Source organism: Cottoperca gobio, chromosome 9, assembly GCF_900634415.1.
Source record: "Cottoperca gobio chromosome 9, fCotGob3.1, whole genome shotgun sequence".
In the NCBI taxonomy this organism is placed as follows: Eukaryota; Metazoa; Chordata; class Actinopteri; order Perciformes; family Bovichtidae; genus Cottoperca; species Cottoperca gobio.
Genome location: NC_041363.1, coordinates 9,245,956 through 9,271,846, shown reverse-complemented (window position 1 = coordinate 9,271,846; position 25,891 = coordinate 9,245,956). Strand labels below are relative to the sequence as shown.

The 25,891-nt window shown below is 41.3% G+C and overlaps 1 protein-coding gene and 1 long non-coding RNA gene across 3 annotated transcripts; one reads left to right on the top strand and one right to left on the bottom strand.

Moving 5' to 3' along the window:
• Positions 1–1,437: 1,437 nt before the first annotated feature.
• On the bottom strand, positions 1,438–2,889 carry LOC115013218 (uncharacterized). Its single transcript, XR_003832775.1, has 2 exons — positions 2,756–2,889; positions 1,438–2,663 (listed from the first exon to the last, which is right to left on the bottom strand). It is a non-coding gene; the product is annotated as an uncharacterized LOC115013218 (long non-coding RNA).
• Positions 2,823–25,879, top strand: rasa1a (RAS p21 protein activator (GTPase activating protein) 1a). 2 transcript variants are annotated; one of them, XM_029439291.1, is made up of 26 exons: positions 2,823–2,953; positions 3,245–3,876; positions 16,199–16,351; positions 17,743–17,878; positions 18,691–18,761; positions 19,416–19,533; positions 19,731–19,762; positions 20,143–20,195; positions 20,365–20,515; positions 20,605–20,683; positions 20,913–21,036; positions 21,197–21,353; positions 21,516–21,603; positions 21,727–21,807; positions 22,272–22,429; positions 22,591–22,667; positions 22,790–22,962; positions 23,070–23,229; positions 23,491–23,633; positions 23,812–23,927; positions 24,036–24,122; positions 24,280–24,347; positions 24,447–24,535; positions 24,672–24,749; positions 24,867–25,013; positions 25,110–25,879. In XM_029439291.1, the coding sequence occupies exons 2-26, from the start codon at positions 3,332–3,334 to the stop codon at positions 25,191–25,193; spliced, it is 3,168 nt and encodes a 1,055-aa protein (XP_029295151.1). In that variant the 5' UTR covers positions 2,823–2,953; positions 3,245–3,331; the 3' UTR covers positions 25,194–25,879. The 2 variants fall into 2 exon arrangements, with proteins under 2 accessions (XP_029295151.1, XP_029295150.1); XM_029439290.1 differs by lacking the exon at positions 2,823–2,953 and adding an exon at positions 2,994–3,130.
• Positions 25,880–25,891: the final 12 nt, after the last annotated feature.

The window sequence follows — 25,891 nt, the reverse complement described above, 5'->3', positions numbered from 1 at the left end:
TAGCGGAGAACGTAGACATTAGCTTCCTGAGTGACCCACGGGAATGCAAGATGGGCTTCCTCCTGAGTGGCAGTTTTTCACACCCTGGCCCGTCCACGTTTGTCATAACGTATACAGGAGCCATTCGTCATGAGAGCATTACAAAGAGAGAAAGAACAGAAAGATGAGGGGTCACTTTTTGAGAAAAAGACTAAAAACTCCAGCGAGTAATGAGAAAGTTGAGGACGTCATCCTCAGACATCCTTTTTTTTTTTTAACAGTGCCAGTTGCTCTAAGACGGATCAGTGTGGAGGTGGAATGGTGATGGCAGCTGCACCGAGGGCACGGCTGGAGATGGTGAGTGGAGACCAACAGTGGCCCACTGCTGTAGCTGCTCAGCACTACGTGTGCTGTATCAGGGCAAGTTAAGCCCATGGCTGACTTACTGAAGCTTTCAAATCCTCTTCCCATCCTACAGACGACATTTGAATGTTTAAACAGGTATTTAAAGCTTACCCAGATCAGAATTTACATAAAAGAGCAACCTCACTGTGCACTGTCATAATGCCATTGGTTTATCTCCACTGAGTTTGCTGATATATCCCTAAGTTAACATTCCCTTTCACTAATTTAAAAATATACATTTTAGATGTTATTAAACTGTGCTCTAAAGGAAATATGTGTTGCAATTGTATTCATAATATATAAATAAATGAAAACATTGCAATGTGCCAAAGAGACGCCAGTTAACCAGCTGCTACACATCTTATGGTTAATATTGCTTTGAATTTCCCCTCATTGTGTGTTTATGAGCACCAGCTCATGTGCAAAACCAGTGATAATAAATGTCTCACATGATCGCTTGGCCATGATAGTTGAAAAGTGCATTTGTTTTTTTTTGCAGCCACCTCTACTACTTGCTTGTTTCAGGGGGTATTTTTGTCTTCAGTTGTATTGTGGACATTATCTGATGCAGTCAAGTCATTTGGCTATACAAAAACACTTTGGCCTACATCTGTAGGATCATTATCTTGTTACACTGTCCTGAAAACTCTGTATCTGTGTCAGTCTAACAGAATGCAGAAGCCAAATGGGTTAAATTAAAATAGAATACTAAGTCTAGCTAAAATGAACAAAGATATAGCTTTATTCAGCCGTGTGTCAAAGCGGTTATTAAAAACTCTCACTAGACCATATGCATGTCATTCAGTCATCAGCAGTCAGACACAAAGAAAGAATATTGCCAGGCAAGAACAACTGAATGATGTCGATCCAGTAGAAAAATAAGCTTTATGTCATTCTTTATGTAGTCTACATCGGTCAAAAGGAGGAATCCTAGGATTGAACCAGGACAAGGAGCACAATCAAAGATCAGAGATGTTTGACCATGTGTGTCAAACTCACTTTCACTAAGGGCCACACGGGGAAACGAGAGTCACATCAAGGGCCAGGCATATATTTGACATGCTTTAATTGAAAAATACAATTTCTCATTATATTGTTATCCCATATAGCCTTCTCACAAACAATTTGGTCCACAAAAAGCCTTGAAAAAGTAAACGAAAATGTTACTTAGCCATCATAGGATTAAGTAAAGAAAGATATTGCATTCTGAATTACATTTTTTACAAGTAGATTAACATACAGCCAACTCACAACAACCTGTTACAAGTCAATGGTTGTGTGGGACATTTAATAATATTAAAAAAACAAAACAAGTAAAAGATGGTTGATCACAGTTTACAGGTCTCATACAGTCTTGCCTTCTGGCATGCAATGGTCTTCACATGAAAATCTAAAACATGTTCACAGAGCCTTTCCTCTCTGCGAAACAGCCACTTCCTGCATTAGAAAAATAGTTACCGTTAACAGTTAAAACAACCAATTGATAAATGACCAACCGTCAGGGAGAGGAAAACACTAGATTTGTCATAAAAGAAGCTTACTAAGTTTGGATGATTGTTGCAATTTAAAAAACACAAAACAGACAGAGAGACAATTGTAAAACTCATCTCGGATGCAATATTCCCAGTAAATAATCTGCTCAAAATTCGTTTTACATAAACTTCCTGCAGTTATTGCAGTTCACTATTTGGGTTAATTGTACAGATTATCAGTTGTTCTCTACTGTTATTGCTGTGCATTGAAGATAATTTGAAATATCCATAAAATATGTCATTTAGTCAAGGGTCGTCAATTCACTCAATGATAGAAAAGGGGTCCCTTAAGGAAACAGGTTGGGAACCACTAATGTAGACTCATTGTTTTCCCCATTACTTATCATACAACCAAAAATAGTGACAGTATGGTAGATTGCTTCAAAGCAACTGATCAAAAATGTCCAAATGTACTGTTCCATATAAAGAGAATATATCAAGAAAAAGCAATCAGTCCACGTTTCTAAAAGCCCTGTTTTGATAAATGTCTCTGCTGCTTGTCTCTGTTTTCCACAGAGCCTATTCGAAAAAAACATTATGAAGATGTATTTTAAGCATGGGAACACTATCACGTGTAATATATCAATTAGGATACAAGTCCCATTTCTCAGAGCACTGATTGAAGATGTCATGGATTGAACCGGTGCCGCTCTGCGTTCACTTGGCTGTGTCTGCTCGGTGACTGGAGAGGAATGGGAGAGGGAGGGGAGAAAAAAGAGCAGCGCAGCAGCGGGCAAGCCACCAGCCCTGCAACCCAGAAATAAAGGCGAACTTAGCTTATATACGCAAGAATAATTTACTTTGGTTTACGACATGGTAGTTCGCGCAAAACCACATACCGTTCCGGGGATTTAGGCGAAAAGGCTGGGTCGGATGTGGACTCTACTCGAGACGGCTGGAAACTGAGAAGGAAAGAAAACAACAACACTGGGAAAAAGACGGAGGTTACACACAACAGTGACAATAAAACAACACTCCCGGACAAGTGGTCTGCCCGGTGCCGAGGGTGAAGTCCGAACAAAAAGCAGGATATATTGGTGAATTAATATTCTATTTGTAACATTCTGAGTGTTTGTTTCGAGATAGCGTTTCTGTGTGAACTTTTAACTCAGGAAACAATGAAGACATAGCGAACAAGAACTCATCAAGTGTCTCGAAGCTGCTAGCCATCCAGCTAGCCTTAGCTTGGTTATCTTGCAGCGAGCGAATGCGAGGTAAAGCTAACGCCCGCTAGTGCGACCAAGTAAGCTAGCTAAGTTAGCTTGTCGGCTAACGTTAGCTGGCTAGCTAAACGCGTTTTTGAGAAACTTTTGGTGTTGTTTCCCCAGAGCCCAAACACTGAAGGAGCATTGTAAAAACAGAGGGGAAGGGCAGGTTCCCTTTTGGACTTTTTCCCCTCTACATATTTTCCTAATATGATGGCTACGGAGGTCAGCAGTGAGGATACGGGCTCGGTCACGACAGGGACAGGGGTGGCAGGCGGAGGAGGCCCGGAGACGGCCCCTTTCCCCTACTATCCCAAGCCGAGCAGAGTGCAAGTAACTGATTTGGGACAAGGACCAGCACCGACCCTCCGCCAACATTCAAACACGTATCCAGAGCCACTTCCCGACACGAATATGACCTACACCATGTCTAGTGGGGATATGACCGGACCAGCGCTTTCCGCAACAGGGAGTGGCGGAGCAGGAGGTGGACATTCAGTTTTACAAGGAACAAGCTCAGGGACCGTGGGCGGCATTTGCAGCTCTCCCACTTCGGAGGGTCCAGCTACTCGGATTTCACCCACATCAACAGGCCCGGATGGGTCCACTGACTTCCCCCCACTGCCACCACCTCCTCCTCCACCTCCAGGCTGCGGGGTGCTCGGTGGCACTCTGGATGAAAGCGACATGCAGGATGGACCGGAATACGAGGAAGAAGAGGTTGTGTTCCCCCTGTCTGCACCTCCCACGAACCAGTAAGTTCCTACCAGTATAAATAAGTTATTGTTCATTAACAACTAGAAATCAAGCATCCTGCACTTTTCGTTTAGTTAACTTCCTTCCTGCTGTCATACTCTTGAGGTCTGAATTTGATTTAGTGTTGACTCCTGCAGGTTCAATAGAGACTTGGATTACTCACAGCTATCATCAGTTATGATCTACAATTACATCTCACAATCATTACTCCACAGTAGGCTTGAGATACTCTCAATTTAACAAGGCTTGTTACCTTATGTTTTCCCATTTACAAACTTAGAAGAATCTAATTTATTTGAGTTGATTTGGTAGCAGAATGTGCAATTTGATGATACTTTTCGTCATTGTTTAAACAAAGTAGTGTCAAATTGTTGATACATCAAAGTGTTACACCCCCATTCAAAATGACGCTAACAGCACAGTAACAGCACAGTATTGATTTATGTGTGCCTACAATCAACGTCATACCATTAAAATGAGAAGTGATCAATTGCAAAATTGCTTCTCCTGATCCTCTTGTATTTATTCAACAAATAGCCTAACAACATCAAAAAGATTCAACATAATAATTGTGCATAACTTACAAGTTTGTTTTGGATTACATATATTCGAGGAGACTAAAGATACAAGACACTTAAAACAAAGCCTAACTCTGTCTTGTATCAACAAAAAAGTTGTAGCAGGCAAATGCATATATCAGGTATACAAGTTGAATTGGTTAACTCATTCTCCTAAATATTCCTGTGTTTTTGAATACGATCATATACACCAAGTAGGTTGTTCATTGTGCAGTCCTTCACCATAGAGGAATCGGACACCAGTATCAAATACCAGTTGTGTCATGTCATGGGCTCTGATCTGCTCACAACTGTATGGACCTCAGCTTGAGTCAAGGTGCTGGGAACACCTGCACAGATGGACTTATTTGAGGGATCCTTGAATATCAAATCATGTCCAGCTAACTTTGTTAAAACTGTATATTCTTAATTAATCAAGTGCGTAATTTTGATTGATTGATCAACAAATAACCCTTTACATGTCTAGATGAAGGTTAGGTATCTTACTTGACCTCCATAAAACACTTGTAAGTATATCACTGTAATAGTAGCATCACTATCACTCTACATGGGAAATATAGATAAATATTATGTGTGAGAAAGAAATATTTTGTTTGTGATTAAAGTAAACCAAGCATAAAACAGTGTTAACCTTTTTTGATTGCAGAACAAAAGCACATGTCCAAACGCGTGTGTGTGTGTGTGTGTGTGTGTGTGTGTACTGGTGTTGTAATAACCTAAATACAGCCCTCCCATTTGTTACAGTCTCATTAGAGAACTGCTGAGCTTAGTCATTTCTGGCCCTCATACTGTAAGATATGGAAGTGACTGGGCCTAGAGTGTGGATTCAGCTCTTATTTTAGGAGCCTCCCTATATCTCCCTGTCAGAATACATACAGAGGAAGGGGAAGGCCAATATTTCACCAGTCCTTCCTGCACTGCTAATGAACAAACCTAAATGGAATTAACTGCAGTTGAAGCCACATTTTTATAGTTCTACTTTTGGAATTAGTAGTTTTGCTAAGGGGGCATACAGACTTCTTCATGTGTTTGCACTTGGATTCCAGTTTATCAACTTGCAGGGTTGCCAGTGAGGCCGTTGAACAGTTGTCACTTGTGCATGAATGGCATTGATTTGCTTTGGTCTTGCTTGTTTCACAATGAGAATCTTGTAGTCAAATGTGTATCTGCCACATTCACTAACACACATAACTTTACACACTGGTGAGTCAAAATTAATCTACTCTCTTTCTCTCGTGCTCACTCTGAGATGCTTTACTCAACTTAGTTGTGCAAGACACGCATGCAACACAAGCTTTATTTTTAGCTATATTGGGTTTGTGGTTTTGGTGAATTGCTTCTGGTGGTGATGAAAGCACCGTAAAGCTTGACCACAATTCTTTAACGTTTCTGGTTATTATTAGCCTGCAGTTTTCTTAATAGGTGTTGTGAAGTGTATTAAGATTATTATTTATTTATCAAAATGCAGCCTACAGTGATGTAGATCTGAAGAAAGATAGTGACAGAAAAGTCTGCTCTTTCAGGGCTTCATTTTTGTAATTGATGAGTTTATTATTATTTTTTGGAGAATTGGACCCAGCAAAAAAACCAGGTTTAAAAATAAATTGAGGTCAACTGCTGAATTTATGTACTGTATATTTGTGTGCTCATTATGAGAACACCTGCCATTGGCAATATAAGCAAGGTCAGATCCAGGCTCTCCTAAAATATATGAATACAGCCTTCATTCATCCTTTCATTCATCCTTTCATTCATTTGTTCATTCAGCCTTTCATTCAGCCTTTCATTCATCCTTTCATTCATCCTTTCATTCATCCTTTCATTCATCCTTTCATTCATCCTTTCATTCATCCTTTCATTCATCCTTTTCTGGCAGTGGATGCTCCTCGAGAACACACGAGTTATAAGGTGCTGCTATCGTCTTTTAATGATGACCCAGTTAAGGCGTGGGTCTGTCTCTCCTTCAGAATGTGCCAATGATCCACTGTGATAAACCAGGCTGATGTAAGGACCCGCTGTGAGGTTACTGTCTCCTCCAGTGGTTCTGTCCTATAGATGATGCCTAATCTAATATACAGGGATTCAGGCAATTGTGTCACGGTCATGGACATAGCTCAAGCTTTGAACGGGAGGCAATAAATTGAAACTCATGGCCACATTTTATGGCATAAAATAATATGTTGTGTCACATTATGTATGTGAACATCCAATCTATGTGTAATACAAGCCAAGCATATATACATTTGTTTTGTCTTGATGGGCTTTTTTTCTTCTTCATTGTGCCTATAATAGCAAATGCCAGTGGCAAATCTACCACTGGCAGCAATGGGTGTTACATTCACAGCTGACTACCCTGCATGATTCTGAATTTCACCCTGTCCCTTCAGCTGTGTGGCTACCTGTGTATGCTTCTGTAATCGGGCTCCCCGATTGATCTTGTATTCCTTTGAGTTATGTTAGCAGCCTGCAAAGTGCATGTTGGAAGAGCCGTGGCGAAACACTTCCACACCGTTGGTCCCCCTGTGTGTCGCACAGTGACTGAAAGCTAAACTTGGCACATTTGCTGAGTGCCTTAAAGTGAAAATGTTCCGGAGAGTGAGAGAAAGACGAACAGCAGTCACATTCATTCACACCTCTGTACAACAGTGTGTCATTCATAAACAATGGCTGCAGCAATGGGATAAGAATTTCACACTGATGAGGGCTTAACACAGAAGCAAGAGTAAAGATGTCAGGTGGCCCTAACAGTGCGTGTTCCTGCTGCCATTAGAATCCTCCAGCCAAATGCATGAGCTTAAACAAACAGCATGTTGGGAAATGAGTCGTGGATTTTGAGTTTCCACGGAGCTTAGCAAGGATTTTAAATCATGAAGGGTTTCCCCGAGGAGGTGGTTGTAGGAGGAAGGAGGAAGGAGAAAAAGGGGGAAAAATTGAGTATCCACACTTATCTAATTGCCCTTTTGTGTAGGGAGGCAGAGACAGTGGAATTCTGAAATGGCACAAGGATCATGTCACATAGCTTAACGTGTTATTCCCTGATAGAGATTGTTCCTTGCCAAAATGTTACAACACTTTTATAACAAAGCATGGTCTTATTAATGGGACTGGATCAGTCATTTCACAGTTTTGATGACGGGTGAGCCTAGAAATTAGTATTAAGCCTCTACTTTCCTGTCGTACATTTTTGAAATTACTGCACTACTTGCTACTAGCTGGAAAGTTGCATAGACTACTACAACTTATATGGAACTGTGTTTGCATTTTGTTGCATAACTGCTCCCTCAGTCTTCCAAGCCTTAAAGTGAAGGGTGCACATTTAGGGTTAGTTTATTAGACCCACTGATTGAAATATCAGTCCCACTTTTAGTAGTGTAAGCTTTTTGCTGTGCATTGATAAAGCAAAGCCTATGGTATCCATGCATTTTCAGTGTGTTACGCAACGTCCTGTCATGCCCTTCTAATACCCACACTGCCCTGCCTTTTCTCTCCTACATCCTGTTTTCAAGACTTCTGAGCCACTCATTGTGGCTTTAACAGGATCCTCAGAAGCATTTCAGTTGTGTTTGACAATACCCAGGATTTTTGATTTGAATGACTTTTCCCGTTAGTTAGGTGTGCTGAATGATACGTTGCGTACCTTGAATAGAACATGTTACAGTGCCAGGTTAATCTTAAGTTTCATATTACAACAGCCAGGACTTCCTACACAACAAGTATAATACAGTTGTTGTCATTGCATTGTTACTTGTACAAAACAACAGCCGCATAACTGAAAGTTACTCCACATTCAGTTTGACAGCAAACGATGGCTTAAATTCTGCAGGAAGAGAGTGTCCGCTTGTAGAACTCAAAAACACAGGAGGAATATTGTATGGGTAGATGACATTAAAGCCTATTATCACTGATGTTATTTCAGGGAGGCTGATTCACAGCAGGAAAGCCGAGATGTGGGCTTTGGTCCCTGTGTGACTGGCTGGGCATTACAATGATGACGGTTTGTTAGCATTCAGGCTGAGCAAGAATGAAGATACATGGATTGGTCTTTGCAATCTCTCCACTTGTACATTTTAAGTCGGTGTGCAGTCATTCTCCTGCCCTGACTGAGGTAACATGCTGTGGCAGTCCATCATGTGCAAATCAAAAGAAACAACTCACAACTGCCGTCATGCCTCCGCAGCACTCCACCTTTTTCCATTATGGAAACTTGAGCACACAAATATAAGTAAATGGTAAACGGATCACAATTATTAACAACATAATTGTTGTTTTGGTGGTTGGTTAGTGCGTAAACCTTACTGTGTTTACATTAAAAGTGCTGGTGTTTGTTCATTTACTAAGAGAATGCTTGGCGTGGGATTGAAACCAGTTAGAAATTTTGAAGGTGAGCGAGGTTAGTGTCATTGGGTGTTTAATCTTTAAGCCTGGTTGAAGCCAGGTGTATATAAAGTACTCTCTAAGGCCAGTGAAGGTCGCATTGGTTGTGTGATTTGTTTCCGCTAATGCACGTCTGTGTATTTGAGTCTTCATGGGGAGCACATATGTATTCATACAGTGAGATGCCACTCCCTACCTCTTGCTGTCCCACTGCTTCAAAAACCAATCGGCAGCATGCTCATGATGCGTGGCTTTATGAGAGAGAAAGAGGGGAGGGAAAGAGAAGTCAGAGCAGGATGAAGTGGGAGCAAAGACGACAGGACTAGTTTTCCTCAGTTTCTGAAAGATGAACTTCATCAGAACAGAGTCTAAAGGATAACGGAACCAGATATGGTCCTCCTATTTTCCTCAATTTGTCAGCACAACTAAATGCATGTGGGGTGTCAGTCTGCATCTTTGTGTCCTCCTGTTTATCTTACCACCATGGATGTTGCTCATGGACATTAGTTACGGGAAATGACTGCATCAGGGCGGCAGCAGGGTCAAATCATCATGCCTTGTATGGATTTAAAGCTGCCTTTGCTCTGCTTTCCACGTCGGAGCTCACAGTTTTTGCCTGGCCAGCAGCAGTATCATCATTGGAGTGGGTGCACCTTGTGAGGCCACGGGACACGGGAGGGAGATGCAGCAGAGGGCAAACTCGGCGTAAGTGGGGCATCAAAATTACCCTGCAACTCTACCCTAGCCTCCCCAACAATGGGCTGGTAGAAACGGCAGACAACTCCTGCTTATCAACAGTTTTTTATTATATTATTCCCATTTCATTGTAGTTGTTAAATAATGTTTGTTAAAAAGAATATGTGTGTGTGTGTGTGTGTGTGTGTGTGTGTGTGTGTGTGTGCAGCTCACGTCTATGTGAGATCTTTCAGCCAACTGAGATCTTCTGACCTTTCAGTTTAAATATGACAGGAAATCTACTATTATTATATTTACGTGTCCTTTCAGGTTTTGCTTTAGAAAATTATTTAATGGATTGTCAAACACTTATAATGGTATAATTTGGTAATTTTGTCTAATGTCACATTTTACATGAAACATGAGAGTCAGGAAAGGTCGTACATTTGTAAGGAAATGGTAATGTGTGAAGTCAAGACAACCCAATGAACCATGTAGCCTACTGAGAATAACATTTGTGTGTAGAAAACATATTGTTCTCAGTACCCCCTTAAAGAAAGCCGGCAGCTCCACTGAGGTGCATTGCTAATCTAAAATAATGCAATGTTTCATTCATTTTGATACTGATGAGGGCTGACAGTACGTCTGTGGAGATTTTTGAGTACAACTGCATCCATCAAAACAGAAGAAGTTAAAGAAGAGAGACATGAGCTAGAGCGTAAGAGTTCACAAAAGAGCTTAATAAGAGACAGGCAGACTGACATAAAGACAAGATCCAACTCAGAGACTTGGCTCCAGTAAAAATACAGTTTGTCATATTTTTGTAGCATGTGGTAAGATTAAAGCTGTACATGAAGTAGGTATTGGGCACAAATAGTATAATCTTTGCCTACCTGAAATCTTCATTAAATTGTCATTTTGATATTTACAGTAGTCTGGGTATCATTTGATGCATAAATAAAAATGTATGCTTGAAAATGATTTTGAGCTAAAAATAAATAAATATCCTTAACTTGGCATTGCTTAAACGTCTGTACTATTTTTAGCAATGATTCCACCTTGGGAATTCCACCCCAGAGAATTTAAATATCTTTTTGTTTTTTGTTACTCAGATCAGTCTGTTGATTTTTATTGTCAGTCATTTTCTTAATCCATTTAATAATTCATTGCGTAATTCCTCCTATGGGTAATATACAACATGCTTATGCGGGTATTGCTGTCTTCCAGTGCTGTCTAAAACACCCTAATATTGAGTTTGGTGCACATTAATAACCCAAGCAATGTGAGCAGCGTATGCTATTTAGCCTTGAATTTATTTGTGTTGCTACATTTATATTGCTGTATAAAACTTGTCTGTATAAAAACAGCTGTTTCCTTTGATTAAAACCAAAAATCCATTACATACAGGCATGATATGCCCTCACATATTTTCTTTTCTGCAGTTACAGCAAAAAAAAACAGAAGGAGAGTGCAGTTTCCAAAAGTTAAAAATAATGCATCTATCCGCTCCGTGATTCGAATCTGCTCCAAACTTTAATGGGTTCTTCCTTGACCCAAAACAAAACTACACAGTCCACTCCTTCTGCTTTCTGTGGCTTCATGGTGCCACAGGTTGTTCTTTCCAAATCAAAAGCTATGAACTGTGAGATAACCACAGTGAGGGTTTATGTGGCTCAACACTACAGGCATAATCTACAAACAGTATGTCACTGCTGTCTTGTCAGCGCTCTTGTGATGCAATATTTTTAAGGCGTTCTGCCTTAAAATATAGCCAGAAGGATTGCAAACACAATGAATCATGCTGCCATGCTCACTGGAGCCTAAGCCCTATATTTTGGCATCATGCCCAAGCTCACTAGGCTTGGGCATGTTTAATTTCAGCAGTGCGCAGTAATATTGTTCTTGACAGCATGACACAATTATCTGAACTATGCATTAAACTTAACCTAGTCACTATGCTCAAAGGAACAGCTGAAAGGATTGCCTTTGGCGCTTGTCTAACAATGAAGTGACTAAATGTGTGTCTTGGGTGAAAGTGAGGTTCAGGACGTGAGCCTTGGAGTGGTGAAGGATGACATTGTTGGTGACTCCTGCTGCTCACTCACCTCAGCAGTCCTGAGTTGAGCGTCCATAGAGAAGAGATTGTGCTGTTCATGTACTGACATGACGGGACATTCCTCAAGCTGATAGTAGCACTGTATCCTTTCACCGCTGTCATGGCTTCTGCTCATAGCCTGTTTATCATAACACCCCTCCTGCCTAGTTTTCTCACTCGCATCCCATGTCATCACAGGACAGTGTATTTTAAGACATGCCTATTATAACTCGCACATAAAACTGCAGTTAACTTGATCTAAATTGCTTTTTTTCTAAATCTATAGATGGGTGTGATGTACAGTGCAAAAATAAAAACGTTGATTCTCTACTGAAGTGCAGACATTAGAGGTGTCTGTTAAATGTACGGTAAATTAAATCACCCAGGCTATGTAATTAATGCAGATGGCCTCGAGGCTATGTAATACAACAAAATCCACATGGCTATGGTTGCTGTGGCAACATAGAAAACAAAAGTGCACAGCAGCGAGGTAAAAGGACAGCAACCCAAAACACAAAACAAAGCAAAGCACCCTAAACCAGTGGAGTTTGTTTGTGAAGAATACTGATGATCAATACTGGATTGAAATACACCTGAGAAACCAGAGTGGCTTATGCCTTACATTACAGGTCATTTAGCAGACGCTCTTATCCAGAGCGACTTACAGTAAACTAACTGCAGGGACCGTTTCCCTGGAGCAACTTGGGGTTAAGTACCTTTGCTCAGGGGCATCACCACCATTTTATGTGCCTGCTTGATTTACCAACAACTCAATGAATGGCCTAACAACATCTGTATTTCACTCTGTGTATATGTGATGAACAGGATTCAGTAATTAAAGGAAGCCAACAAGCTGGTAATACATGTCTGCCCAGAGCTATAAAAGTAAGATATGGTAGGTAACAAACAAATATATTGTCTTAGCCATTTTAACATCGAATTCTACATCAAAACAAAGCACTGTTTTGTATTAAGTCCTGGCTTAAATGCATAATGCAAACAAATTCATTCCATTTTCATCCACACTTTAAATAGATTGCTTGGTGTTTCTATGGTGGAAAAGCAGTGATAGTCTCTGTATTGTTGTAACAGTTTACGGAGGTCTGCAATACCCCATTCTGGGTAATGAATTACGCCTCAGTCATACATTAAAAGCAACGTTCATGGAACGGTGTGTATTAACAGAGCAGTATTCCATTTGTAATTTGAACATTTTGTGTTGAAACATTAACTTTCTCATCTCTAAATGGTTCATTAAACTTAAGAAACAGCCATTAAGCAAAACCGTTATGATGCATTTCTAGCAGGTGATTGTGAGGCAATACAGATATTCTCAATTTAGAGTTTCATCTACCTTCTACCTTTGGTCGCGACCCATAGGCGTAGGCTTGCTCGTAACCTTGAGGCTGGTTACCGGTGCTCTGCTTGGTTTAGTAGAAATACTTTTTAAAATTTCTTTAACACTTTTACAAATCTTGATTATTAACATTTAGCTAAGTTTTTAGACATTTGCGTTTGGAGCGTGGGGAGACAAGTTACAGCTTACAGAGTCGGTACAAAAAGGGAAACGCACAAAGTTTTAAAATGGGTCAATGCAATGATCTAAGATGTTTCACACTTCTGCCTTCAAGTCGTGCACTTTAAACCTTCCTGTACTAAAGTTAACACACAGATGTTATACTTGGTGTGATTTAGACTATGTGTGGTGAATTGCTCTTCCTGTTTTATAGTGAAGGGCCCACATTATTATTCGTATTATATTTTTACTTGCAACTTTATACAGCACCAAAATAGGCTAGCTGATGCAGTTTCTTGGACGTGTGTAGTGTAGCCCTTCCCACAGCAACAGCAGCAGGCTGTCAGGCAGCATGATGCACAGCCTTAGGGAGTTTCAGTTTGAATCAACATTTTGCTGCATTAGCATAACCTCCATCTATAGTGTATTATAGTCAAGACAGTAGACCGAGCCACCGTTTTACAAGAGTTAGGCCATCGTTGATTGTTTCATTCAAATGTTCAATGAAAAATTGCTACAAAATATAATTACAGTAATACCAACATGTCTAGTGTAACTGTTGTGTGATACCAAGGTGACTCATACCAAAACACAGTTTGTGTTTGTTGTTGATGTGCGCTTGTTTTCATATAGAACAAAGTTTGCTCTGTTTGTTTGGTGTACGCTATCACAGGCCCCCAGAGTTCACTGTGGAAGCACCACAATGATAACCACGCACCCACTATTTTGGTTCATGTATGTGGAGCAGCGCAAAGTGCAATGGGGCTTGGTGAAGGTGAATATAGATTGGAGGCTGGCTGAGTATTTAATAATCACCACATGATTAATAAATACTCAGCCAGTGTCATCACTCTGAAACAGCTGTGCCAATCACAGTGGCGCTTGGCAACAACAGCTCGACCAATCAAAGATCGGCCTTTTCAGAAAATGATGTTGTTGTCTGGTTGGTGCAGAACAACATGGTGCAGCTCCACATATCTGCAGCTGAAGGGAGATGTTTTTCATTTATTTACACAGTTAATTAGTAAAGTTATGATATTTTACAAAAATAAGTTTTTGGGTGAAGTGATTTATATGATCACATTAATCCAATCATGTCAGTCATAATTCTACGGTATTTCACGTGACTAGTGTTCACATCATTTCTAAAAATGTGACACTAGTGTTCGCTTCTTAATGCATTTTAAGAATAAAACATAAATCACTGATTTTGTTTTTTGTAAAAAGTTGGAAAAGAGGCCGACTCACAGGATTAATTAGCGCCGGTATCCATTATAACAAACGCGTCTGATATGTGTAGAGACGTACGGGGTTATTATGTAGCAGTCAGGTGTCGTTTGCATGTAATTTAATCAGTGGACTGCAGATTTATTTATCAATGTATGTATGTTCCTTCCGCCTTCTTGACAGCAGTAGGGATTTAATTAACTAAATTTCAAGGCACAGGATTAATAGGGTTGTTTTCATCTTTTGAAAATTATATACTGGTGATCGAAGGACTTGGGTGTGCCTGTCAAATATTCCACACACTCCTCTAAAAATGTCTTTAATTGGTGCCAGTAAATCAAAAGTGGGTTTTGGAGTTGGTAAACAGAGCAGACAGAAAGGAGAGGCCCAGGTTACAAACAAGCATCCCGATCCATGCAGTCTTGTGCCTCGTCAGTCTCCCTGATGCAGGCCAGATACTGGCTGCTCCCTCTGCTTGGTTGTTTGGAATGGCTTAAAGCAATGGAAACAGTTACTGGTTCTCGCATTGTTTTTCATGTTGTATTGTGGCTAGGTTTGACCGTAGAATGTTTTTGTAAATGTTGTGGTTCGGGCCTTCCTTGGTTTCTGGTTCTGGATTTGTAGCAGTAGGAGTTTGTATCCCAAATGTTATTCATTTGGCTTTTAATGCCATAATATACAGGATATAATGGGTCATGTGTACAAGTTGGTTGGGCAAACTACTTGATTAATGGCTTGTGTGATGGTGTGTCCAGTTCTACTGTTCTTCTTTTACAGTTGTCTACCTTTCCCCCTTTACTGTTTCATTCTCCTTCAGTGTTATTCCCTCCAGCTTTCGCAGCCCTTTAAGGTCTGCTTGGCTCTACTCTCCAACTGCCCTCAACCTCCCTCTTCAATTCTCTTATCACCCAAATCCCCAAAGCCCCCTCATGGACACTTAACTTTCCCCTCCTCTTCGACCATCCTTCTCCAGCGTACTCCGTGATAGCAGACTTCACCATGTTTTATTTTTTTTTAAACAAGTTGAGACCTCTACTCAGCCAAACCAGATGGGAGACCTTTAGGTCTCCTGTGAAAAGAGCTACTGCTTTCCAGTCGCTGCCTTCCGCTCCGAGAGGCACCAGTGGCCTAAATTTGGAAAAGCATGTTAATTTTTTACCCCAGCTGGCTCGGCCAGGCAAGTTCAGCCTCACCTGCTGAAATTTTAACCAGTGTTGGTCCAGAGGCTACTGTTTAATTCAGAATGCAGCAAGACTTTAATGGTGTCCTAGAAAATAAAAGCTTTTGGCCATCCATTTTTAATTTTAGGAATAGGCAAGTAGGTAGTAAAAATCATTAGTTTCATATTTTATATGGATTTTATTATATATTTGTCTATCAATAAATGTTTTGATTTATCATTTACCTATTCCCTCAGCAAGTTTCCATAAAATAAAATAAAATAAAAGAAGCACTAATATCTTAAGGTTAAAGTAGAAATGTATTAAGTAACACATGTCATCAATTGAACCTAAGTGAGGTGGTTGTTTGATTTCTATTATGATTCAGGTTTTACCATTCTGTAATATTATGATTTATGATTGCAATCGTATACAATTTCTGGTTATTTCCTAAAACGGGACGGTGAAGAACTTGAGAAGAAATGTGTTCTATATCATTAGATTAGATTTGATAAGAGGCACTACATAAATACGATCAATCAAGCAGTTCAATTTAAGGTGCATTTACTGCTCAACAGAAATGTGTACAGGCTTATACATTTTGTAACACAGTTCCTTTCAGTTGCATCTCAATATAGTTTGGCCTAACGCACCATCTGCCCCCCCTCCTAATTATTTCCTTCTTGTCTGTCTCAGGTGGTACCATGGCAAGCTAGACCGAAACATTGCTGAGGAGCGGCTGCGCCAGGCCCGAAACCCTGGCAGCTACCTCATCAGGGAGAGTGACCGCCGGCCCGGTTCCTTTGTCCTGTCTTTCCTCAGTGTGACCAACGTGGTCAACCATTTCAGGTATGATGGAGTACATGCAACAAGCAGAAGTAACTTAGTCTCAGCGCAGTCTGAATCTGCAGCAAGGGCATTCTTAAAAGCCTCAGGGACAAGTAGGATCTGCATTGACACATTCAAGTGGTCCTGTTGCAAATTACTTAGCATATTTTCAGAGATGTAAACTTACCTGACCCACACATCTTACACAAGGTGTGTGGGTGGACCTGAAGTAAAAGATTGAAGACTGCACGCTTGTCTAGCAGCAATGCCTTGGGGTATTTACCATCCTTATAGTCAATAAAACAAATCAGGTTAAGCATTACTACCCTGCAGCTCACACAGAGAAATGAAGGGTAAACGATGTGTGATTCTCTACTTTACATGTTAGCTTTTTTTTTTTAAGAGTGGCTTTCTTGAAGATGGAATGTGATCAAGTAGAAATGTCAATAAGCAGGCTACTGAGAAAAACATTTAGCATTTACAGGCAGCAGGTTTAAGTATTCATTGCTGTGCATTTAATTCTAACTGTACGTGCTTAAGGACATGATGGGTGTGTGATAAAAGTCCATCCATCAGCGCAATCTCAATCATACGGCCCTTCATCGCGTAAGCAGACATTCCTCTCAAATGTTTAGGTTTTTTCTTCTTGATGCAGTAGACGTAGGAAGCAAAAAGCTTTGTGGTTTGAGAAATTGCAGACACTTTCTCCAGAAAATGCACTTCTCTAATTTAGTACCAATGACATCATCTCCTTCACTCGCATTGTTTTAGTGTGGACCTATGATGTCATTGATGCTGGAAGGAAGGAGCCCTACTGCAAGGGAATTATGAACATAAGGTTAATTGCGTGACACCTCCACTTCAGAAGGTTGATGTCCTTGGATTGTACACACAGCAAATGAGTAATCGCACAAGTGCATTTCTTTAAAATCCTCAATCAGAGATCCACTCAACTGATGAGCGGACAATTAGGATTAGTGGCTCCGCAATGGGATATGGTTTGGAGGAGTACTTTCATCATACCATTGTAATCATTCACTGAAGTGATTTTCAGTCACAGATGACAAACCGCATGGTCATGATGTTGGTATTCAGCAGGAAAGCCTCGCTCTCTCTCCGTCAGAAATCCTCTTCATACATATGCTTACTATTTTCAGATGTTAAGTGATTGTGGGACAGCTGTGCAGTCTTATGTTATATCTTAGTTTATATGTGCTATGTTTTATCTGCAGTGCAGGAGCGCTAATGAAAAGCAATGTTGACGCAGCAGTGCAGATAGATTCCAGATTGATAATTTCACTGTCAGATTAATCAAAGTTGAACATTTTCTATTTCCCTCCCCGAACAAAGATTTGCCTACATTAAAAAATATCTGTGCTATCTTTTATCATTGTTTGGTTTTCTCTCAACAGGATAATTGCCATGTGTGGGGACTATTACATTGGTGGGCGGCGGTTCTCTTCTCTATCAGACCTGATTGGTTACTACAGCTATGTGTCCTGCCTGCTAAAAGGAGAGAAACTGCTATCGCCGGTGGCGCCCCCAGAGGTGAGACTGACTCTATGGCCGGGGGTATCCAGTAAATGCCAAAATACCACATTTTAAACGTCTATTCTGGCATATTTATAATTTTGCAGCATTCCCCTACAACATAATTGTTCAATGCTTGTGTGACATGACATTTCTTGATATTTGCCTTTTACCCCCTTGTAGTTTTTCAAAATCCATATTGCAAAATGCACCTGGTAAATAATGTAAAGTACTCCCAGTAGGTGAAGGATCTCAGATTTGAGCTGACTATACATAATGTAAAGGGCCTCTTGTTTTGAAGCATGAATGTGGATAGATTCTGGTACAATAGAAACTGTTATAGCTTGATAGTAGCGTTTTGATCAAAATGTGATTTAGTAGCTTCTTGTTTTCAGCGATGGATAACTGATTAAATCAACAGTAAGGTTTGCGAAAACGAAATGTAATCTCCTGAAATGTTGTCCGGTACTTTAACCCGATCAAACGTTTGAGCGCTGAGAGATGAGTGGAAAATAAAATGACCTTTTTTGAGTTAACTTGAAGTCAACCTCAATTCCTTTATTCAGCCACTTGCTCAATATACAAGGGATTATTTCCTCGTCTTCCATGTCCCCTTTTTCTTTTGCCTTCAGGCAGTATTCAGAACTGTTTAAGGCAAAGCACAAGCTAATGCTAATGACCTTTTTCAGCGGAGTGTGATATCTCCCAGAGGGAGTTGTAGTGGAATACTTGATTTTGTGGAATAATTGGGGGATTTAACATGGATGTGGTTTTTAGAAGGTCAAGGCTAAGAATGAGAGTTTCATCTTTCTGTGTGCATGTTTCAACAGCCTGTAGAAGACCGGAGGAGAGTCAGGGCCATACTTCCATACACCAAAGTGCCAGATACGGATGAGATCAGGTACGTATCTGTGTGACGTGAAGTAGTAGAACATTTTCATGCTCAACTAGTCGCTTTCCTAAAAGTACTCGCATACATATGATCAATAATCTTTGAGACACAGATAAACCCTGGTGATTTCATAGGATTAAAAATATAGTATTTTGATTGTATTTCCCCCCAAAGAGCAGCTTAGTTTCCCTTTTTTATTTTTTTCATTGGCATGTCACAGGGATGCTCTTCCCCTCACAGCAGCCTGGAAAGCACACCATCTGACTTGCTAATGAAAAACAGTCTTGTCCCTGTTATTAAGCTGCAGTAGGCACACTTACTAATGATCCCAGCTATCCCTGATTTCCTAAATCTGATAAACATCTGTCTGAAGTCAACCTCAACCCTGAGTCTGCCAGGGAGCCACTGGCTTAACGGAGTAGATGGACATGCCATATTTACCTGAAATGTTATGAGTCAGAGGAGACACCTGCTGGTAGTGCTCCTGTATTACAATGGCCAACACATGAATGCTTGACAGTTTCTTTCTTATGTACTGTATTTACTGTGTATACAGAGTTTACAGTGTGTGTCACTCATCTCTTCATTTTTGCCTTTTTCAAACAATCTGCACAATGTCGCCCCTTTCTCTTAATGGCCATTTTGATCCACTTGTATGTTCAGTTTCCTGAAAGGGGACATGTTTATTGTTCACAATGAACTGGATGACGGCTGGATGTGGGTGACCAATGTTCGCACAGAGGAGCAGGGCCTCATTGTGGAGGATCTGGTGGAGGAAGTGGTAAGTACAGCACGGCATGCAAATGCAACATCAATAGTGGCGTCTGCACTGTAAACCATGTGGTTCAGAAGAAACTAATGTGAAGTGATATGATATATAAATATACAACATAACTGTCCATAGACGTCACAGAGACTGCATTCATAGGTCCATTAGAGTTGCTTCCTGACAGATTTCTGTTTCTGATATTTCTTCAGGGGCGGGAGGAGGATCCACATGAGGGAAAAGCGTAAGTTGTGTTGCACTGAATTCACTTTTCTTAGTGTCCAATATCTGATAAAGCAGCATGGATAAGTTCACATACTTTTCTCATCAGATTGAGTTGATGCAGCGACCTATTAGTGATGGAAGCTGTAGATTAAAGTATGCACATCTAAGCCTTTCTTTCTTTTAAAGGCTTTGGACAATACATACAACATAAAAGAGAATGTGTATGTTTGTAGACCCTCGTAATTAATTTTACAAACGTCAGATCGTCATTTTACTACAATGACGATCGATGTCAGTAATTGAAAATGTCTGCGTTTCGAGATGGTGTTGTTGTTGTCGGATCTAATTCTGTTGTCTGCAACTCTCTCTCCTGTTAATCTGGTTCCATCTCCTGGACAGCTGGTATCACGGAAAGATCACAAAGCAAGAGGCCTACAACCTGCTGATGACAGGTACCATTTCTCTTTGCCTCTCGTTAGGCGAACGTTATTAATCACTTGTGACTTTATCGTGCGTTCCATTTGTCAGAAACAGGTTGTCAACATCAAAGTCCATTTATCAAAATATAATGCTGAGCTTGTTCTAAAAACTCTCTCTTTGTCCCTCGCTTTCATTTCTTAGTTGGCCAGGTGTGCAGTTTTCTAGTCAGACCATCAGACAACACACCCGGGGACTACTCCCTCTTTTTTCGCACCAATGAAAACATCCAAAGGTTTAAGATCTCCCCCACCCCCAACAATCAGTACATGATGGGGGGGAGGTACTACAACAGGTATGTCTGGCAATGTGCCTTCAGCGGTTGTACAACAGAATACTATCAAGATGAATATTATCTGATCGCTCTCACTCTCTCCCTGCCAGTGTTCATGACATCATCGACCATTACAAGAAAGAGCAGATTGTCGAGGGCTACAACCTGAAGGAGCCCGTGTCTGTGCAGGTACGTACAAAGAAGTGAAGATATATTCTTTTACTTTATGATTAGACATTTAGACTTAAATGCTCACATTGCTCATCCCCTTAATGCCATGCAAGGTCTCAATATTGATGTCAGCACATACCAGTTTGGGCAAAGAGTAAATGAGTATTGTAATGTAAGCTGGCCCTGTGGAATGGAATTGATTTTGATGGTTGTGTGACGGCTTGATTTGTTTTTGTTTCTACTGTAGAACCAGGAACAAGTTCTTAGTGACACAGTGGATGGGAGAGAAATTTATAACACTATCAGGCGGAAAACAAAAGATGCTTTCTACAAAAACATTGTGAAGAAAGGCTACCTCCAGTTCAACAAAGGTTTGTGTAACATCTGTCTTGTGTAGCATTTAATAAAGGCTTTCAGTAGCCCCCCCCCCCCGTCATATCCTGGATGACACTATCTCAGTCTTGTGTTGTGTTCATGTCACTCAGGATCTGCCGTTATAATGAACTCATCTTTGGTTCCTCTCACCTTCAGGCAAAGGCAAACGATGGAAGAACCTTTACTTCATCCTGGAGGGTAACGATGCCCAGCTCATCTATTTTGAGAGCGAGAAGAGAGCCACCAAACCCAAAGGGCTGATCGACCTGAGCGTGTGCTCCGTGTATGGTGTGCACGACAGTCTGTTCGGCAGGTGGGAATTAAAAATGTTTTTTTGGGTCTAATAAAGTATAGTTTGCGAGAAGTACGATCTCTCATCTCTGAAGGATCAGTTGCCCAGACACCGCATGCAAGCAATGTCTTTATAATGATGCTTCATTTTAAATCTTCTCTTTGATTATATACTTTGTTTCAGGCCACACTGTTTCCAGATTGTTGTCCAGCACTTTAGCGAGGAGCAATACATATTCTACTTTGCGGGGGAGGTTCCAGAGCAGGCACAGGTAACAAGAGCGTCAGCACCGCGGTCACATGCACCATCGATTTTGTCCAGACGCTTCGTACAAAGTGTTGGAACCACAACAGCTATGTTTTCCAAATGTTCTGACTGTCTTCTGTGTTTGCAGGATTGGATGAAATGCCTTCAAACTTTCTGCAGTAACTTAAGGAAAACCACTCAGCCGACATCCAACAAGAGGCTTAGACAGGTACATATTCCATCAGTGTGTTCATGTAGACTTAAGTAAAGCAGTAGAGGATCAAATACAACGAGCCAGTCAAAAGGTATTCATCACCGGCAAGACCACCAGCAATGTTCCAAACTATTCAAAATCAGGCATAACTGTAACACATGATCAGAAAGACCTTCACAGTTTGAAAGGTCCCAATTTCCATGTCTGACACGACTGAGTGCATGTATTAAAACAATACCTGGCTTATCTTAGATGGCTTGTCACACATTGAGCACGTTTATTGTACTGATATTGTAAGACAAGTCAATCTTGTTACTGCATAATTACACCATTCCCACTCGGGGCTCAACTCAACCTTTTGTGTATTTTTTTAGTTTAGAACATTGTTAAAAATGCTGAGCAATCATTACAACCTATCCGTATGCGTGTTATGTTATGCATATGTATGTTTCCCGTGCTAAATCCTTTCTCTCTCTCAGGTGAGCAGCCTGGTGCTGTATGTGGAGGAGGCCCACAAGCTGCCAGTGAAGTATTTCACCAACCCCTACTGTAACATCTACCTGAACAGCGTCCAAGTGGCTAAAACGCACCCTAGGGAGGGACAGAACCCCGTCTTCACTGAGGAGTTCATCTTTGAGTGAGTCTGTCACATATTGGATTCTTCCACTGCTCCTTTCCCCCGCTTTTTAAAAAGTATTTTATTCCTCCACAAATTTCCAGCCACTCATCTTGTTTAGAATTCTAACATTTTCTCTACCTGTTCGCAGAATTATAGAATATATTTATCTGTCGTTTCAGTGACTTGTCGAGTGAAATCAACAGATTTGAAATCAGCCTGAGCAACAAAACGAAAAAGAGCAAAGAAAGTGACATCTGTGAGTACATTTTTAAAACAAATGTGATCTCTAAGTCTCTGCATTCAACTCATCTCCTTTTGTTTCATTACACAACTGACATCTCGCCCACCTTCTCACGCCTCAATCCCTCCCCCTATCAGTGTTCATGCGTTGCCAGCTCAACCGTCTGCAGAAGGGCCAGATGATTGATGAGTGGTTCCCTCTCAGCTCCCACGTGCCTCTGAAGGGCATCGAGCCAGGCTCTTTACGTGTACGTGCCCGCTACTCCATGGAGAAGATCATGCCCGAAGAGGAGTACAGCGAGTTCAAAGAGGTCTGATCCGCCGAAAAGTGGTTTTGATTTCAATGTCCATTAACCGTCTGCTGCTCTGTTAGTCACTTTAAAATGACAACGATATCGTCGTCGTGTGTCCTCTGCAGATGATCTTGCAGAAAGAGTTCCACGTCATCTACGCTCTGGCCCATGTGTGTGGTCAGGACCGCACCTTATTGGCGAGCCTCCTTCTGCGGATCTTCAGACACGAGAAGGCTGAAGCCCCTCTACTCAGGACACTCAACGACAGAGAGATTAACATGGAGGGTAGGAAAGCAAGCGATAATAACAACAAACAGTAATCATTGCTGAGTTAATAGATTTGCATACGTTTCACCTCAATATATGAACGATATGATAATGTACTGCTTCTAGTTGTAATGTCAATTAGTACTAAAACCTTCCATCCTTCTGCGTAGCAACACCTCAGTGTGTCGTGTTTTACAGTCTGTTCATTGAGTCAGAGAATATAAACTACCGTGTTCCCGTACACTTGCGTAACCTCCTCTGCTTGTGCGCTTCTACCAGACGAAGCCACGACATTGTTCAGAGCGACCACACTGGCCAGCACACTGATGGAGCAGTACATGAAGGCCACAGCCACGCCATTTGTCCACCACGCGCTGAAAGACACCATCCTCAAGATCATGGAGAGCAAACAGTCCTGCGAGGTGAAGACCGACAGAAGTGTTTTTTCTCTCTTTCACGCAGCAATACAAGTCGGCAGTTGCTGTTACCGTAGAATAAGTTGTTTCTTATCTCGTGGTTCACAATCACGCGATAATCAGAGTGAATTTGAATTAATCCTCATTTGTTTTCCTGTCTCTCTCCGTCTTTGCTTTTTTTAAGCTGAACCCTTCCAAACTGGAAAAGAATGAGGATGTGAACCTGAACCTGGCTCATCTACTCAACATCCTGTCTGAGCTGGTGGAGAAGATCTTCATGGCTGCTGAGATCTTACCACCGTAAGAACAAAACCCACCCGTACTCGTGGGTACATCACTCAAACAGAAATACAAAGTCAAAGGTCTAGTCCACCCAAAGAATACGTTTCTCTGTGATCACCCATCCAGGACATTGAGGTTCATCTATGGCTGTCTGCAGAAGTCTGTGCAGCAGAAATGGCCCGCCAACACCACCATGCGGACGAGAGTTGTAAGGTAAAGAAACACGAATGTTAATGTTGAACACGCTTCTTTTGTCAACATATCTTTAGTCTGTGTTTTCTGCCCAGTATTATTACAAGTTTAATGTTAGGATGTTTATTTAGTGTTTGTTCGTATTCAGTCCAACTTACTTCATCTCTTCTTCTCCCAGCGGCTTCGTCTTTCTAAGGCTGATCTGTCCTGCCATCCTCAACCCCAGATTGTTCAACATCATTGCTGGTGAGCATCAGTTCTGAAAAGAAACTGCACAAAATCCCCCCCATTTGCCATATGACGTGTTACAATGTGTGTTTTGTACTACCCTCTCTCTTGTGGCAGACCCTCCATCTACAGCAGCAGGCAGGACCCTCACACTGGTGGCTAAGTCTGTCCAGAACCTGGCCAACCTGGTTGAATTTGGTGCTAAGGTGTGGAACTTGAAACAATAGCATGAAGTAGAAATATTGTTTTGACAGTGGCTATACTTCACCAATTTGAATTAGTATTTTTTTTTATGTCTGCTGTAAATTATATTTGACGCGTTTAAAAAAAATCCTCGAACAGGAACCGTATATGGAGGGCGTGAACCCTTTCATCAAAAACAACAAACACAGGATGATCATGTTTCTTGATGAGTTGGGGGTGAGTAACAATCTTTGCCTTTTTGGATCCAATCACCAGAAATCTTGTTATTCTTCCTCGTGTTCCCTGACTGATGACTTCACAAGCCTAGAAAAATGTCCACTGTTTTTTTTGTAGAACGTCCCCGACCTCCCTGAAGCCACAGAGCACTTTAGGACGGACCTGTCCAGGGATCTGTCCCGGGACATGGCTGCGCTGCATGAGGTCTGTGCCACACACTCAGACGAGCTGCGGACGCTGAGCAACGAGAGGGGAGCGCAGCAGGTCAGAGACGGGGGATGTTCACAGCTGTGCACGCACAGGGCAAAGTATGCCGCGCTGTTTCAGAAGATTGATCTAACTCCTGTTTCCTCTCTGCAGCATGTGTTGAAAAAGCTGCTGGCCATCACAGAGCTCCTCCAGCAGAAGCAGACTCAGTATGCCATGTCCAACAGCAACAGGTAGTACAGCACTCCTCCTCCCATCTCCCCATCAAGTCTCCTCCACCGGAGTGCAGCGCAGAGACCTAGCATGCTCTACCCTCATCACCATGGCAACCCCTCCACAATCATGTCCTCCTCAAATAGTGCCGCCCATCCCCACCCACCATCTTGTCCCGTTCACCACAAGAGAGCTATGCAACAACAGCAGCTGAGTACAACAACCGACGCAGTACTTAAAACAAACACCAGTGACTGACAGCTACATCCAGAGGAGTCATGTGTCCTCAAACTGTGTTCACAATTCTGACTTGGGTACATTTCATTCCCTTCATCATGAGGGCCAAATATTAAGATTTCAAGTTTCTTTGTACCCACTATGTGTTTTGATAGCACAGGTTGCCAAAGTGTACCCCCCCCCCCCTCCCTCCCTCTTCCTGCTCAATATGAGGACACTGACATGAAGAAGCTAGTTCTCTCAGTCCCCTTTTCTTGTAACTGGATTATGAGCGATAATGCTTTTTATACTGTAATTGACTGATTTATTTTAAGGTTGTGACAATATCCGCAAAGTGCTGAAACTAGCATTTCTGTCTATTTGTTCTTTTTTTCGTTCTTTGTTTTCTAGATTGGAACAAAGTCTTTCAGAAAAGTATGGTTATTTTATATTAAGAATAAATTCTCTTGCTGGAATCATGAGTATATAAGTGAGATGAACTGAAT